The sequence below is a fragment of the Cyanistes caeruleus genome, chromosome 5 (genome assembly GCF_971803275.1).
Source record: "Cyanistes caeruleus chromosome 5, bCyaCae1.hap1.1, whole genome shotgun sequence".
NCBI lineage: Eukaryota > Metazoa > Chordata > Aves > Passeriformes > Paridae > Cyanistes > Cyanistes caeruleus.
The window spans coordinates 345,157-362,355 of NC_141705.1; the positions used below are offsets into that span (position 1 = coordinate 345,157).

The following is a 17,199-nucleotide window of genomic DNA, read 5'->3' on the forward strand; positions in this document are numbered from 1 at the left end:
CTCAACGGAGCCAGGATTGCTCTACTGGGGAGGGGGGAGCTGAAGCTAAACAAAGGAACATCTAAAACTTAAGAGGAATGTTTGAATCATGCATAAGCATTTATGAATATGCAAGAGATTTCTGTTTTTAAGGGACAATCCTTTGTTAGTAAGGTGTGCTCTTGGCTGAATGCTGAGGCACCTGGCCATATTTGTTTATTTTGTTTTATTTCTGTCTCCTAATTGTCCTTCTATTAAACTTTTAAAATTTTATATTAAAAAATGTGAACCTTGTTATTCACACTGCTACAAATTAAGGCCCATACATCCTTGGAGATTGCTTGTCTTCCAGGGTAGGAAGGTATCCTTTTCTTCAGATCCTTTTTTTTTTTTTTTTTTTTTTTTTTTATTACACACTTAGAATCATAAAATCACAGAATGGTTTGAGTTGGAAGGGATCTTAAATCTCATCTCATTCCACCCCCTGTCACGGGCAGGGACACCTTCCACTGTCCCAGGCTGCTCCAAGCCCTGTCCAGCCTGGCCTTGGTCTGTGCCAGAGATGGGGCAGCCACAGCTGCTCTGGGCAACCCGTGCCAGAGCCTTACACCCTCACCGGGAATAATCTCTTCCCATACTGCTTCCTAAGTTGCTCAGAGCCCCATTCAGTCCCACCTTGAACACTTCCTTTTCCCTCCCCTTCGGCCTGGAGGTCTCCGCACACCTCAGGCCCACACTCACAGTCTGTGGGGTGGCTGGAGGGCATTCCCTAGGTAGGGGGGACACAACCCCACCTCTGAGGGAACCTTTTTGTGTCACCTGGGGTACAGTGACACCCCGGGATGCTGGTGGACACCCAGCCATCCCCTCCCCATCGTCCATGGTGGGCAGTGGAGCCCAGCACACGGCATTGCTCCATCCCAGGGCAGTGCCCGTCCTATGTGCTGGCACTGCTGGAGCACCTCCAGGGCTGGGGGCAGTCCCAGGCTCCGCAATTCAGGATGGACACTGAGGGGCTGGAACATGCCCAGGGAAAGGAACAGAGTTGAGGAAGGCTCTGGAGCACCAAGAGCGGCTGAGGGGGCTCAGACTGGAGCAAAGGAGGCTCAGGGGGAATTTCTGGCTCTGCACAAGTCCCTGGCAGGAGGGGACAGCCGGGGGGGATTTGGGATCTGCTCGCAGGGAACAGGGACAGGAGGAGAGGGAACGGCCTCAGGCTGGGCCAGGGCAGGCTCAGCTTGGACATCAGCAGGAATTTCTTCCTGAAAAGCGTGGTCAGGTCTTGAAGGGGCTGCCCAGGGAGGTGGTGGAGTCCCCACTCCTGGAGGTGTCCAAGGAACGGCTGGATGTGGCACTCGGTGTTCTGGGCTGTGTGACAAGGGATGTGTGGGTGTGGTGGGGGTCACAGGTTGGACTGGGTGATTCTGGAGGTGTTTCCCAACCCCAGTGATTCTGTGGTTAACTCCCATTAGCCTTCCTTTAACTGGGGCAGTGCTCGTGCTGTATCTGTGCCAGCTGCTGCTTCCTCACCTGTGATATTTAACTCATGGGGAGCAGTAAAGGGGCTTTAATTTTACAGCTCAATTTAAAATCGACTGATTTCCTGGGAAAGGCCATTTCATGGTTTAGGAACTGCCATGTGCTTTAAACTCTGCTTGTTAAACTTGCTGAGATGAGAAACTCACCGCTCAGTGAAGAGCTTTGCAGCTGTAGGACCTAACCAAGAACTGATTGCACTCTTTCTAAACCAGGGATTGCAATTAGTGAACTGATCCTGTGGCTCCGCGCCTCCCTGACCCGCCCCTCGCCGCCGCCATGGCCGCGCGAGTGACGTCACTGCCCCGCCCTCTGAGTTCCCCCCCCACTCGCGGCCACCGTAGCGGGACCGGCGGAGGCCCCGCGGCGGCCGATGGTCCGCGTTGTGCCGCCGCCCCCCGCCCGCCCCGCTCCCACCCGGCAGCGGCCGCAGATGGCGCGGCGGGGACCGGGCAGGCGGGGCGGGAGGTCTCCGGCGCCGCCGCCGCCGCCGCTGCTGGCGCTGCTGCTGTTGTTGGTGCTGGGCCCCGCCGCCGCCGCCGGCGAGGAGGTGGCGGTGTCCAAGGAATGCGACAAGCCGTGCGCCAACGGCGGGCGGTGCCAACCGGGCACCGGGCAGTGCGAGTGCCAGCCTGGCTGGGTGGGCGATCAGTGCCAGCACTGCGGGGGGCGCTTCAGGTGAGACCCCGCGGGGCGGGGGGGACGGGGATATGCAATGGCGCGGGGGTCGGAGAGCAGGGACGTTTGGGGTCGGTGTGGTCGGGGGTTGAGGGGCTCCTTCGGGGTCGTTTCGGGGTTCAGGGCTGGTTCAGGAGTGAGGGATTAGGTTTGGGGTACGGAGGGGAAAGGCTGGTTCAGGGGTAGGGGATTGGTTTGCGTGAGGAGTTACTTTGGACCATGGGGTTCGGGCTGGTTCAGGGTACGGAGGGGAGTGTGTAGCAGCCACATCAGGGATGGGGCTGCGGGACAGGGCAAGGGATAAAGGAGGGGACACACACCGAACAGTGGCTCGGTGGCCCGGGTCAGGTTGCCCAAAGGAGCACTTGAGGGAAATAGGGAGGTGGGTACGAGAAGCAGATTTGGACACTCAAACAGGGTGGGAGGCTGCGGGAGGTCCAGGGATAAGTGAGGGCAGTAGGGTCGTGGTGCGAGGGGAAAGGGCCGGCTGACAGTAAAGGTGAGGGGCGGGACCAGGTGAGGTTAAAGGTGAACGGCAGATGGAAGTGACACTAAAGGTGAGTGGCAGGTCAAGGGGATGGTGAGGGACGTTCAGGTGATGATAAAGGTCAGAGGCAGGTCCAAGTGATGATAAAGGTGAGGAACAGGTCTAGGTGATGGTAAGGATGCAGGTGTTAGGGCAGGATATGAGCATGTTGAGGGGACAATAGGGGCTGGGTCTCTAGGCAGTGATGGTATGAGTGTGGGGCTGATTCAGGGGGATGTGGGTGTAAAGGGATGGGCAGGAGCCATGAAGAGGAACAAAAGGGATTTAGGTGCAGAAGGAGAGGTGGATGTGCAGAAATAGGCTCGAGGAGTGTCAGCAGCATGGCTGTGATGGGGTGACAGTGTGGAAGGCTAGGTCTGGAGGTCCACAGCAGAGGTGAGTGGTTGGAGTTTCCTGGGGGAGGTCTGGTAGCAATGGGATGTGGATGTTGTATGCCCCACTTGGTGAGTACAGGATGTTTCTAATGCAGAGAGGCACCTCTGAGAAGGCTGAATTTTTGGTGTTGGTTGGCTGGGGTTGCAAAGTTGTAACCGGCGATCAGTTGTGACTCTAAGGGGGCTGTATAGGAGCAGAGATGTGATTTTAGGGCACTGGAACAATGGGATGTCTGGGTGTGATGGATTGCAGAGCCAGGAAAATGTTTGGTTTAAGTTTTAGTAGGCCTGGACAGGAAGTAAGGCTAGAGGGAAGTTGGTAGGGGGCTATTTTTTTGGCAGCAGAGTTAGGTCTGGGGACTGTATAAATGGAAGTCAAAGGATGGTAGGTGAATGGAGGTGGCTGTGTGTGTGTGGATGTGGCTGGAGCTGGAAGCAGATTGAGCTGTGAGGAGCAGGTGGACAGGAGGACAGTGTGGGTGTGGGGCCAGTTCCTGGGCGGGGAGAGGGACTAATGTGGAGATGGGACTGGATCAGACTGAGAACAGGTTGGAGGAGAAGGGCGTGCAAGTTAGGGCTGGGTGGGGACACTAGAGGTGTTTGGTGGGGGGGAAATAAGGAAGCTTCTCTTGGCAGATCAGCAGGTGCTGGTTTTGGTTAAAGGTTATTCCAGGAATGGTATGTGCAGGGGAGAGAAGCAATATCCTTATGGGAGTAGCTGGCATTTGGGAGACTCATCTTTTGGAACTGTAATGCTGCTGGTTCTTCGGGAGGGACAGTGGGAATAGCAGGCTAGTGGAAAAAAGCTCCCGGGCTTGTGGGGAGGCAGACTGGGCAGTGGGAGGGGATTGAACAGGACAGAGGAGATATTGGAGATATTGGGAGAATCCTGCTGCTTCAGAGTTTTTGTGGGGTTTTTTTGAGGAAAAAAGGGCTAAAGGAGGGCTCTGGGCAGAGGGATGAAACCCTCTGACTGCACTGGTTGAGGCCATGTGCAAATGACTGTGTGTGGGAATGAGGGGTGTCTGCACAGGATTGTGATTTTTTGGCTATATGATGATGGAAAGTGTGTTTTGACGGTGCTGGAACCAGTTCTTTTAGGGTTGGGTTCTGTGTGTGTCTGAAGTGTATCCCACTGGATGAGAAAATGGAAATCTTCATGGGAATAGGCTGAGGATGCCCCTTGGCTTCTCTGTTATGGCAGTAGTTTCTGTAAGATGGTTACCTACCTGCCTTGGATTTGTCAGCTGTGGCAGTGAGAAAGCCAGTGTGTGTGCCTGCATGCATTAGGTGAATTCCCTGGCAGGGCTGATTCCTGGAAAAGAAGGAAATGTGAAAAGGATGATTATCCTAGGCAGTAGCTGCTTTCTGGGGAAGCTACTGAAAGTACCAAGTACTCTTCGATGATGTTCCTTATGGATTTGAGAGGAGGGTAACTGTCTGTATAACTTGAACTAATGGAAGAGAACTACTTTCATATTTTTATTCATACTTTTTGACAGTCTGTAGATGAGTGTGTTTTACAAACAGTTTAAAAAGGGTTTTGTATGGAAATGATTCCAAGCTAGGCAAACCCTTGAAGTTCAAACCTGCCTTTTTAATATCTTTTTGCAGCTGTCATGATAAGCATTTTCTTTTAGCTGGGAGGGAGCTTTAAGGAATAGCCTCATACCTGTTACTCTCTTGGAGAAACTTAGGATATCTGTCATTTTAAGGGGACTGTATTTGAGAGGCTTCTTTTACGAATGGTAATGCCAAATAAAAAAAAAAGAATTTGTATATATTCACTGCTAATAGAACCTCATCTTTTTAACCTCTTACCTGTTTTGATAAATCTTCTTTTTTCTTTCTCACATACAATTCTAGTCTAAAATTTTGCCTGAAAACATAGTAGATGTTTTTCTCCGTAGGTGGTTTATTTGTCTGTTTATTAGTTTATTAAGGAGTTTAAGTTTCTAGTAGTGTTTTTAAACTTGGAGCTCTGAGAAGTGCAGACAAACAATGTTCAGAGTTTTGCAGTCATGTGTCTTCTTTCACATGCTTTGGGTTTGCTCTGTCTCCTGTCAGAATTGGCTCTGCAGGAGGTTTTGTTTTTGGTTCACGGTTGTCAAGAATTTGTCTTCAAAGGACTTAATGTGTTATTAGGTGCTGTAGGTACGAATGGGAAGTAGAAGAGCAGGTGAAAATTATTTTCTATGTGCAGCCTATTCCATGTGCTTATCTACTGGACTGAGAGATGTAATTAAATTTGGCATGTTAATCGCCTTGTCTTATCTAGATGTATATGATGACTATATTTGTGGCCTTGACTGTTTTGATTTACATTGTAAAGATACACCTTGTGCTTCAGTAAGCTGCTAATCTCTCACATCTTGTGTTCACAGTGAAGGATGAACTTGTAGCATTGAGTTGCAATCTGTTAATGCTCTGTTTCCCATTTTCCCTGGGAAATCTTTTTTTTAGACTGCAGTTAGATGTATGAGCAACACACCTCAGGTCAGTGGTGCTCTTCAGAGCTAGAAGGCTGATTTAGGAAGGACTTCAGGTGACTTTTTTTGAAGATGTGGAACCAGCCGCTTTAGTTGTTCAAAGATAAACATCTTGGTGTTAACGAAGCCGAAGTAGAAAACACAGAATGTGCCTGATGTGCTTGTGTCTTCTGTTTCAGTACAAACCTCCAGAGGGCTCTGGGCTGGCTGGAGGCTGCTGTGGGCTTCGAGCTGCCATGATATGGGCAGGAGAGGAGCTACTGGTGGGAGGGATGAGAAATTCCTCAGTCACAAAGCTGCAGCAGCATCCTGAAATAACATTTGGAGCAGTGGGAGCTTGGGAGCTCAAACCTTGAGAGTGAAATTGGCAGCACTGGTTATTGTACAATCAAGAAAATGCTGCACACTTAGTTAACAGACTCTTTAGAGCACTATCTGCAGCTCACTGACACAACCTCTTGTCCTGCCTAAACTGCGTTATCAGCCAGCTGCCGAATTAGCAGATGGAATTAAGGTTGGAAAAGCACTCTAAGATCATCGAGTCCAGCCGCTCTCCAGCACTGCCAAGACCACCACTAACTACATCCACATGTTTTTGAACACTTCCAGGGATGGGAGCTCAGTTACTTTCCTGGGCAGTCTGTTCCAGTGCCTGGCCAGCCTTCCCATGAAGACGTTTTCCCCCGGTATCCAGTCTAACCCCCCACCACAAATGCAACTTGAGGCCATTTCCTCTTGGTCCTGTCTCATATTTCCTGGGAGTACAGCCTGACTCCCCCTGGCTGCACCTGCCTGTCAGGGAGTTTAAGAGAGTAAGAATGAGCTTTTCTCGTTCTAGCCCTCTGAGTTTTTTCCAGGCTGAGCACCCCCAGCTCCTTTAGCCACTCCTCACCAGACAAGGCAGGTAAAGCACAGGGCAAGAAATGACCTCTGGTTCACATAGATTTATTGTCCTGAGATTGTAAAGGGTTGAATTAACAAATTCAGGATAATAATTGACTTCTTGAACAGTCGGTGTATGTGGACTGTGCGTGTATGCTCAGTGATGGGCAGTTTATTTTGACTGTATAATGAAATACCAAATGATTCCAGGGATATGGATTTTGTGTGTAAAGGCACTGGTGCTCCATTCATGGTAATACTATTTTTGTGGTGGGAGATAGCAAATGCTAAGCAGGACTTGCCCATGCAACCTGACAGTTCGAGAGAAAAAAAAATGAGATTAGAGTATATCCTTTAAATTTCCCTTTTATTAATATAATGGGAGCAGTTATGTGTTGCTGATTAAATGTAATGAAGGGCTTGGTGGTAATAGAGTGTCCTTGGCCAAAGAATATTACAGTGAAGAGGAATTTTATCTCAAGATTTGTGTAAATCACAACCTGAGAGAGTTGTGAGCTGGAAAAGAACTATCACAATTCTCTTTGTTAAATTAATAGGAACTTTTGGTCAAAAGCTTAAATACAAACTATTGTCTTTAAAAAGCTACCTTGAGGCAGTTTGCACATTTAGGAAGGTCAGGAAGCTGCTTAATAGATCCAAAGATGTTGGCAATTCGAATCAAATCAGTTTAAGTGCTCAAATTACATCTGAGGGCTACATTTGTACCTGATCCCCATTCTGTTTCTCTGTTTTCATTAGGATATTATTGTGCATTAAAATAATTTTCTCTTCCATACTGCTTAATGAAAGGCTCGCTCAAACACTGCACTGGTAAAAAAGAATACTACAGCTATTCGAGTAGGAAATACTTAAACATCATCAATTTTAATGTATACACTGAGAAAAAAATAACAATTATATGCTTTTATTTAGCTTTTGGAGGTATGTGTGGATATCTTCATGCATGCATATCTATATTTCTGCCTATCCATACATGTATATAATATATACATGTATTATATATAATTATTATATATTTTGTGTCTTGGAGAAACCTGGTCTAGTGGAAGGTGTCCCTGCCCATTGCGGGGGCATGGGACTAGATGGTCTTCAAGGTCCTTTCCCACCTAAACCATTCCATGATTTTAAATAAATAATCTGTTCACTGAGAAACTCATGGCTAATATTTAATCTGAATTCTGTATTATTGCTCCTCTCACTGTTTTATTGGACGATCTGATATTTTACTAGGGCTGCTTTAAGAACAAAACTTCGCCTGTGAAATAATTCAGTGTTTTTGAAGTACCTGAGTTTTTCTGCAGTTTTTACTGTGTACTAAGCGAGCAGCATAAATATTTGACTTGCGGGAGGTTTTGTTAATGTTTGCAATAAGTTCACTGCTTATTTTCAGTCTGCTTTATAGTAAGGAGGCAGTAGTGGAAAATTCAGAGCAGTCAGACAAAACAGCTCATGCTGGATTCTCCCCATCATCTCTGCTTCACACACATCCAGTGCCTTCCCTATTGGAGCTTTAGTTGTTGGAATTACTGAACACTTCATGTGTGAGAGAGAGGAGTAAGTCCTGTCCTGTTCCTGTCCTCCTGCTGAGCAGTCTGAGCATGAGACCTCCTGGAACAAAGCAGATAAAGGATAACATTTCTCTGCCTGCCAAATCCAGGAACGTATCACTGACTTAGACTTACAAACACATCCTTATCTGCAGCGGTCACCATTTCTGTCTCATTTCTCTGTTTCTGTAAGTATCAGGGAATACCAGCCGGAGTCCCTTAGCAAAATATTCCTAGCAAGTAGGAGTTTTAAAATCACATCTTCTAAAGCATAATGAAAAACCAGAGTAAAACAGGCAGAAGATGGAGTTCAGAATGATGTGATTTTGTAAGTGGTTTTGGGGGAGGAGGGAGGTGCTCCAAACTGGAATTCACTGTAAGAAGGACCACAGCAGTTTTATGCCATTGCTTTGTTCTTGCACAGCCATGTGCTCACAACTGCCCATTAAACCACTGCAGCATCTTGGAAGCAGCACTGGAATATGTGATAATCAGTTTTACAGCAGTGAACAGAGATGCTAATTTGCTTTTGTGCACAGTTTTGAATGAAATACTCATTTAGTCACCGAAACACTGGAGCAGTAACGATGCTTGCTTTTTGTTCCCTGCTTTTGTTCCCTTGCTTTGTTTATGGCTGATCCTCACACAAGTTCCTTTAGATCTACTTAAGACTGTCACTTTTCCTCCCTTTGCTTAAAATAAATATTTATTTGATGGAGAGGCAGGTTGCTTGCCAAGGTTTTGGGGGATGTGTGCTGCATGCAGATGATTCCGGGCACGGTTTGGGCTTGAGGAATGTGAAATGCTTGGGATATTCAGAACGTAAAGGCTCTGTCGTTATTGCAGAGTTGTGACATCATTAGTGTTGTTAAGAGCCCTTTACTGCACACAGAACAAGCTTTATATGTAGCAATCTGATAATCTAAATTTGGGACACTGGCATAATGGGGGATATTGAGAATAATTTAAAGAAAATGGACTCTTGTGTTCTGGGCTGATAACAAGCGTCTTAGTGCATCTTGCATGATGGAGAAGAATTTAAATGTTTTACTGATGAACTGCGCAATAGTTCTGCTAAAGAGGGGCAGCTGATCTCCAGAAAAGATTGTGAGAAGTAATTCTTGGACACCTCAGGATCTGGAGAACATTCCTGGTCCTGGTTGTGGCTTCGCTTGGTAAAACAATTTTCCTGCAGTATCTCCAGATTCAGAATTTTCAGTTCCCTGGAAATGCAGAAGTGGAATTAAGCTGGTTTAGGGGATACCATGCTGACAGAGGTGGTCTGGGCATTCCAACCAAGGGTTTTCCAGTGCGTAAACTACCTTTTATTCCCTGCCATGACTGCTGGGCTCAGAGCTGCAGAAGTAAAAGTGTAGCTGTACACAAATTCATCTCAGGTGTGCTCAGTGTGTGCTGCAAAAATTTAAATAGGGGGTTGTTGCTTCGTGTATGTAGAGGGTGTTGCACATCTTCTTTGGGGTGAAAATTATCTGTAATGGCCTTTACCATTAGACAGTGCTGCCTAGCTTTACATAGAGACTTATCCAGGATGTACAAATATAGCTGTGAAAATCCCAGATTTTCTATTATTTGCCTTTACCCTCCATTTCCTGATTTTCAGAAACCTTTTTTTTTTTTTATTTGCTAGTTTCTGTAAGCTGAAAGGAAACAAAATAAGGAAAGCTGTGCTAGGAAAACACTCTTTGGAAGACTTTCTTATTAGTGTTTGTATTTGAAAATGTAGTATCTGTCTCCGAGGTGGTGCTTTTCTACTTAAAGGATAAGAAGCTTGGCAAAGGTGAATTAGCATTTTTTGTAAACTTCTTTTATAAACTCAGATACAGAAAGTGAGAGCTATTTTTCCATTCAGAAAATTTAGGGTGGATTTAATATTATTTCATGGTAAAGGGAAGGAGTAGTCATGTCTTCAGTTATTTTGTGATTAAAAGCTGTTTAGTTTTCAGTCATTGCAATGAAAAAAATTCCTCCTGCAGTAGATTAGCTGTGTATTGAGTGGCTTTAGTGTTGTTTTTTCCCTCAGTTTCTTTGTGCTTGTGTCATTACCTCTTTCCTTCCACAGTTTGGTCGCTTTCCACATGTTGGTGTCATGGCACTGCTCCCAGATGTTTTGAATGTAATTGCCCTGTCTAGGGGAAATCTATGATTCAGATTTATCTGGAGCACAGCTTTTAGATTTCATTGCTTGTTTCTATCAAAAATGTGTTTGAGTTCCTCTAAAATAATCTTTCCAAGGTGGTTTTGTAAAGGATTTTTGCAGAAAGGTGCAGCATATTTCCAGATATGCAGCATATTTCCAGGTGCCAGAGTTGTGCACCTGCCTGTTTAATGATTAATATACACATTAATCCGGAGTGGAGAGTGTAATTTGAATTTTTATAGTGATTTCAGAGCTTAGATCTCTAGTGTCTCCTTGATCTTGTGTGAAATCATCAAAGGTGATGCTGCTAAAATTTCCAGCCTTTGCAAGACCTGAGTTGCAGAGTAGTGTGGAACTGAAGTACTGACTGGACAGGCCAGTGCTACAAGAAAAAGAAAAAAACAAAACAAAACAAAACAAAAAAAATCAGGGAAAATGCCAACATTGTTTCCTATTAAGGATTTTTGTGCTGCTAGAAAAAAGTATACTACTGTATCCAAATTGTGAGCATACATTGAAGTTGCTGGCTTGCTAGAAGCAAAGTATTGAATTCCAAATAATAGAGTGAGAAATAATTCATTTTGGGGTCACTGATGATTTTAAATTTTTTTCAAGGGGAGATCAGGAGCAGGCAAAATTGTAGGGTGAGTTGCTTTTAATTTTGTAGAAAAAGTTGAAATTTATTGTTGTTCAAGATGCACTCTGTTTGCATCTTGCAGTCATGTATAGTTGCTGCCTCCTGTTTGACAGTGTGTTTGTGCACTTTTGTTAAGGTTGATATTACATCTAGTTAAGGTTGATATTGCATTGAAACACATAACAGGCAGCTCTGTAAATTCGGGTCAGTCAGTGTCTTTCTCACAAGCACAGGTTGCAATGACTCTTTAAAGTTACTGGTTTTCATTTTGGGAATAGTAATGGGTGTTTAAGTATGCCCTCGTTCAACTTCTGGAGGATGAATCATTTTGAGGAGGTGTTGAAGTGGTTCAAAGTCAAAACCAGGACTTGACTTCCCGCCTATGCACATTTTTTCTGAAACATCCATACTAATATTGCTGGAATTTTAAGATTTTCTTGTGGATGCTGCTGATAGTCTGTTAACTTGTTTTATCTGAATTTATGTGATGAGCCCACAGAAAACTCCGAGGTACTGAAAGCATGTTAAACCAGTAATTCATGGATCATTCCCAGCTTTTCTCAGTACCTGAGCTGATGAGAATTTCTGGGACAGCAGGTAAATGTCAGTACCAGCAGAATTCCATTACGTGAATGGTGCGATGACAATTTCTATGCAAATTTGATGTTTGAATGTGAGAGGATGGGGATTTTGATTTCTGGTAGGAACAGGAATGTGTGGTCCGGCTGGAAAAGCTGAAATGACTTTATAGCCTCTAACTTTACTGTTCCCTTGAGAATAGATGATCACAGACTTCAGGAATCAGTACAGTTCATCATCTAATCCCCTTGGTTCAGTTTCCTTTTTAATTCATAGGACAAATTATTTATATGGTTTAAAGATGTTCTGATGATGACTCTGTTTATGTAGGAATTTGGAGGTTTGGAAGCATATTTTAATAATGGTTTTGCATGGCAACTGGTATTCTGAGAATACTGCCCTACAGAAGAAATGTGGCTAATGTTACTATAAATATGCCTAAATCATCTTCACTGAGGCTGATGAAAAAAGCTATTGTGTGTTAAAAGTGATAGAGTTTAAATGCGATCTTAATTTCTCTATTCAGCACTTATGGAAATTTGTCATGTGATATGGAAAGACAAGAAATCACAATGTGAAAATAGCGTTACCAGATCATAGCGGGTTGAAGCATCAGGGTGGCTTCTGTGCCAGAGCTTTGCTTGCTCACAGTGCAAGATGTGTGTGCATTAGGTAGGACATGGTGCTGGAGGAGACATCCTTTGCTATATTCCCACTGTTCTAAATCCTAGTGATTTTCCAGTATTCCAGGGCAGGTAGGATTGAAATATGGGTGCAGACATGAAGGTATGGTGACTCACCCTATGTAATTGTAGTCCTGGCCTCCTCAAGCCCTGTCTGTGGTAAGACAGGTTCTACATGAGGTTCACCAGTACCAGTGGGATCAGGTGCTATGGCTGGGCTGGACAATCTCCCAGTGAGCATGGAGGGAGGTCTTTCCCGTTTTCTTGTAGGTTGATGTAACTTCATATGTCTAGTTCATGGAAATACAGACTGGTTTGGCTTGGAAGGGACCTTGGAGCCCATTCTGTTCCACCCTTTGCCAAAGGCAGAAGCACTTTCCTCTATCCCAGGTTTCTCCAAGTCCCATCCAAGTGGTCTTGGACACTTCCAGGGATGGGGCAGCCACAGCTGCTCTGGGCAACCTGTGCCAGATGCTCACCACTCTCAAAGGGAAGAATTTCTTCCCATTATCCCATCTAACCCTGCCCGCAGTCAGTGGGACAGCATTCCCCCTTGTCCTGTCATTCCATGTCCTTGTCCAAAGTTTCTCTAAAGCTCTCTGAGGGCCATTTTAGGTACTGCAAGGTAATGGAATTTCTTCCTGGAGCCTTCTCCAGGCTGAACCAACCCCAACTCTCTCAGCATGTACCCACAGGGTTCCTTGCTTTTACCTGTGGGTTTGAAGAGGAAATTCTGTAGGAGACAACCATGTGTGTACCTATTGATTTTTGTTTGCACTTGAATTTTTCATACATTTCATATGGATTTAAAGTGATAAATTTGCAGAAGCCTGAGCCCTTTATGGCTGGGGTTTGTGGAGCTCTCTGGGCATCAAGGCTGTCTTGCTTTTCCTCAGTAAGTTCAATAAATAATAAGTCAACTTCTGTCATTCACTGAAGGAAATCTTTCTGTTCAGGTTCAGGGAGATTTACAGGATTCTATAGACACAACTGAAATTGATGTTTTCTCAGTGTCTTGTAACATAAGGATTTTTTGACTGACGTGACCAGAAGGAGCAAATTCTCACTGAAAAATATGAAAGTAGATGGATGAAGGCCACTACCCGTCAGTGCTGGAGGAGATAAACCACTATGGAGGATCTCTGTGGTAACTGTCATATCTTAAGAAGAAAAAGCACCCATTTTGAGGTCAGAAAGCATTGTGGAAAGTTTTTTAAATCTCCTAACTTAAACATGTGATAAGAGCAGTTAAAAGGTGCTGTGCCTGATGGTCAAACTGAGTGTTGGAAGCCCTTTGACAGGCTGGGCTGTTGACCTGCTGAAGATTTACGGCACGTCAGGGCTGTGACTTGGCGTGAGATGCTTTCCCTTTCATCTCCAATTAAATTTTAAAAAGTGCCAGATAGTATAATTTTAGTGGGGTAAAATATATACATACAAACATATTTTTCTCTCTACCATGACTGACTCACATTTTAGCAGAGGTCCTCCTCTAATGACTTTGAGTCGTTTTATAACCTTTCTTTTATAAGTTGTACATGTTCATTATTAGGTCTTTAAAAACAAACTCTGGAAAAGTTTGGCCCCAGTGAGTTGTGTGTTGCTGTAACTTCTGCGAGGAGTGAAAATAGTAGGAATGATACGTTTCTAAATTTTCTTTTTGGGTTTTCTTTTGACAGCTAGTTCTGTACATAGTATGTGTAAACATCTGTAGTGTAAGTAAAGCTCTCTGATTTCTGAGATGTGGAGTCAAATTATTGTGCATGTCATGTTCCTTAATATATGGTATTCTATTTAAATAATGGAACTAAGGAGAAAAGAGAACAGGTCAGCAGAGTATAATAGTTGTACAAGGTAATTTTGATATATCAAGTAGGAAGTATATTATGTATCATCTCATCCTGGTCTTGGCAGCAAAGGTCTTACTGATTATACAGTAAAATATCTTAAAACATTGCTGGTGCTGATACTGTTTGAGATATTCCCTAACACATGCAGTAAATGGAACCCAAACTTTTCAGGTGTGGGATTTTGAAATTAAACTTTAGGATCTTAAAATGTAAATAAAATGTTGTTATGAGCTGCCTTCTGAGGAACCCTGTCCACAGACTGCATAGGACATGTCTGTTCTAAATGGGCACTGAACTAAAGGTAAATGGTGGCAATATGCCACCTGCAGTCTTATCCCAGAGCATCTTCAGAAATATGCTTGCAGGAGAGGAGGGGAGGCTGAGTCAGAGGTCACCGTGAACTGCAGTTCCTCCTGAGGGGTAGCTCTGATCTCTGCCCTCTGTGACAAGGGATAGGACCCAAGGGAATGGCTGGAGCTCTCTTAAGGAGGGTTAGGTTGATATCAGGAAAAGGTTCTTCCCCCAGAGGGTGGTCAGCCACTGCCCAGGCTCCCCAGGTCCTCATGGTCCCAAGGCTGCCAGAGCTCCAGGAGCATTTGGGAAATGCGCGCAAGCACAGGGTGGGATTGTTGGGGTGTCCTGGGCAGAGCCAGGACTTGGATTCAATGATCCTTGTCTGTCTCTTCCAACTCAGGATATTGTGTGATTCCATGTGGAAATAAAGCCAAAACCAGTACAGTGATCTTCCCTGCTGTCCTTGCTTCCTGGTGATATCCGTAGCAAATCAGTGGCAGCAGACTGCAACAGGATTGAAAATGGGGAAGGGAAGCTGCTGTGCGCCACTTGGTCTGGTTTGGGAAATTTTTTGGGTTTTGTTTTTGTCCACAGTCATGGTTTGTACCCTGACTTTGCTGTGTTTTTGTTGAAGTTGCAGTTCAGAAGGATTATATCCCTTTTCCCTCTCCAAGTGAATTAACACAGGATAGAATTAAAGGACTGATTTATGAAGTGGATAACAGCTGTGATGCTGAATTGATTGGGTACAAGGAGGTACTTGGCAGTCCCTGCAGACTGAGGCTGGGCACTGTCAGACTGATGCCATCAGAGTCTTACCTGCCAATTTGAATGTGCTTTTAGAGAACTGTTTCCACACCAAGCTTTTGGAGAATGGTGAGTCCTTTCCCAAGCTGACTGCAGAGCCCATCCTGAGCACTGAAAGTGAGAACATGGGACCCATATATACATACTGTGTTACCGAGGGAATATGTAGGACTCTTAGTCATAACATTAGCATTGTGTTGCCCCTAAAATAATCCATGTTGTACTTTGATTATTTGTATACTGGTGGCATTCATGTTCACTGGTTCAAATGAGATTTTCTGCCTTTTTCATCACTACTCTTGTAATGCTTTGATGAGATTTTCAGAAGTTCTGTTGTATCTCTCTACATCCTTAATTCACTTTTAAAACCTTTTCATCATTAATTATAATTGAATTTTGCCCTTGATCAGGTGTATGGATAATCTTTTAAGAGCAATTTTAAAAATGGGATAAAGAAGCTAGTCAAAGAAAGTAACATTAGTTGAGTCTTTGGTTTGTGGAGCAGTGATTAAAAAAAATGTTGGGAAAGACGATCTGCTTTCTTCAGCTGCATCAGTCTGACCTCAAGATCAAAATTTAAGAATGCATTAAAGGAAAGAATGATAGTACATAGACAGAAATTGCTAGATATATTTGCCATTTGTAAGTGATACTGTTTAAAATACAATAAGTATGTGTGTCAGATGTTTTATAAGCATCATTTAGGATGAAAGCACCTGTAAGATATAAATAACTGGAATCTGGGCTTTGGAAGCCACTTTGATTCAATGGCAGCATCCAGAACTGGACTGCACTGCATGACCTATGAAGAACTTTTCATCTCAGGTGTGGTAGTGAGGAAATCTGGAGAGTTTATCTTCCATTCTGCTCTTTCTATTGATATAGACTTAATCAGGCTCCTTCTCATACTGCAGGCATGGAAGGGGAGCAGTTGGTGAGGTGTTAAACAGGAGGATAAGAGTTAAAAGAGGGGCTGTGGGAGGGGATTCTCCCCTGCTCAGGTGAGACCTCACCTGCAGAGCTGTCTCCAGCTCTGGGACCCCAGCACAGGAAAGACCTGGAGCTTTTGGAGTCCAGAGGAGGCACCAAGATGTTCAGAGGGATGGAGCAGCTCTGCTATGAGGAAAGGCTGAGAGAATTGGGATTGTTCAGTCTGGAGAAGACAAGGCTCTGGTGTGACCTAATTGTGGCCTTCTAGTAATGGAAAGGAGCTGAGAAGGAAGATGTAAAGGGAGTTTGGACAAGGACTTGGAGGGACAGGACGAGGGGGAATGGCTTCAAACAGAGACAGTGTTGATTTAGATTAGATATAAGGAAGGAGCTTTTTTTGATGAGAATGGTGAGGTGGCACAGGTTGCCCAGCAAAACTGTGGCTGCCCCATCTCTGGAAGTGTCCAAGGTCAGACTGGATTTGGCTTGGAGCAATCTGTAATAGTGGAAGGTGTCCCTGACAGTAGTGGGGGTTTGGAATTGGATGGGCTTTAAGATCCCTTCCAACACAAACCATTTCATGATTCTATTGTGAGAGATAAAATAATGTTTTATTTCAGCCATAAGAATGTATACTTAATGTGACGTAGGTAAAGATGTAGCTAGCATGAGGCTGGGACTCATGAATGTAGGGGGAAGGAAAAGGGGAGTTAACTGATGTTTGTTAGGAGGGAGATAAAGGGGAGAGTGAAGAAGGTGTTGGTTTGAGTGCAGTAGGTGGTCAGAAAGAATGTAAGTTCCTGAGTACCCAGGCAGTGGGAAAGGGGTCAGGGATGCCCCATGGCTGGGGCAGGGCATAAAAGTTTGTACATTTCAGGGGGAGGTGTGCCTCCTCAGTGAGATGCACCTGACTCAGCTGCCGTGTTTATATTGATAAATATTTTTGCTTCAATGACTTTGTTCTCTTTCAACTTTATTGGTGAGTGAGTGTTTCTCACAATCTGGGCAATTGTCTGGGAGACTTAACCTCTGATTCTGCAGAGTGGCACAATGAGACTAGGGGAAGGCATGCCCTGCTGGTTTTAGTAGCCCTGACATGGAGTATCTTCTTATGAAATGTTGTTTGGGTTACGTTATTTGGGAAGGAAGGGTTGCCAGTTCCTGAAACAAATGACCTGTGTTGCAAAAATTATTTGCAGGAGATAATG

General features: G+C 44.5%; 1 protein-coding gene across 3 annotated transcripts in view; it reads left to right on the forward strand.

The window, feature by feature from the left end:
* Positions 1-1,849: 1,849 nt before the first annotated feature.
* ATRN (attractin) overlaps positions 1,850-17,199 on the forward strand; it is a 148,383-nt gene continuing 133,033 nt past the window's right edge. For all 3 annotated transcript variants that reach the window (XR_015286516.1, XR_015286517.1, XM_086887864.1), the window contains exon 1: positions 1,850-2,193. Coding sequence is in view for 1 of the 3 variants with exons in the window: in XM_086887864.1 (XP_086743990.1) it covers positions 1,889-2,193 (305 nt within the window). In the remaining 2 variants the exon portion in view is untranslated. The remainder of the gene's footprint in view (positions 2,194-17,199) is intronic.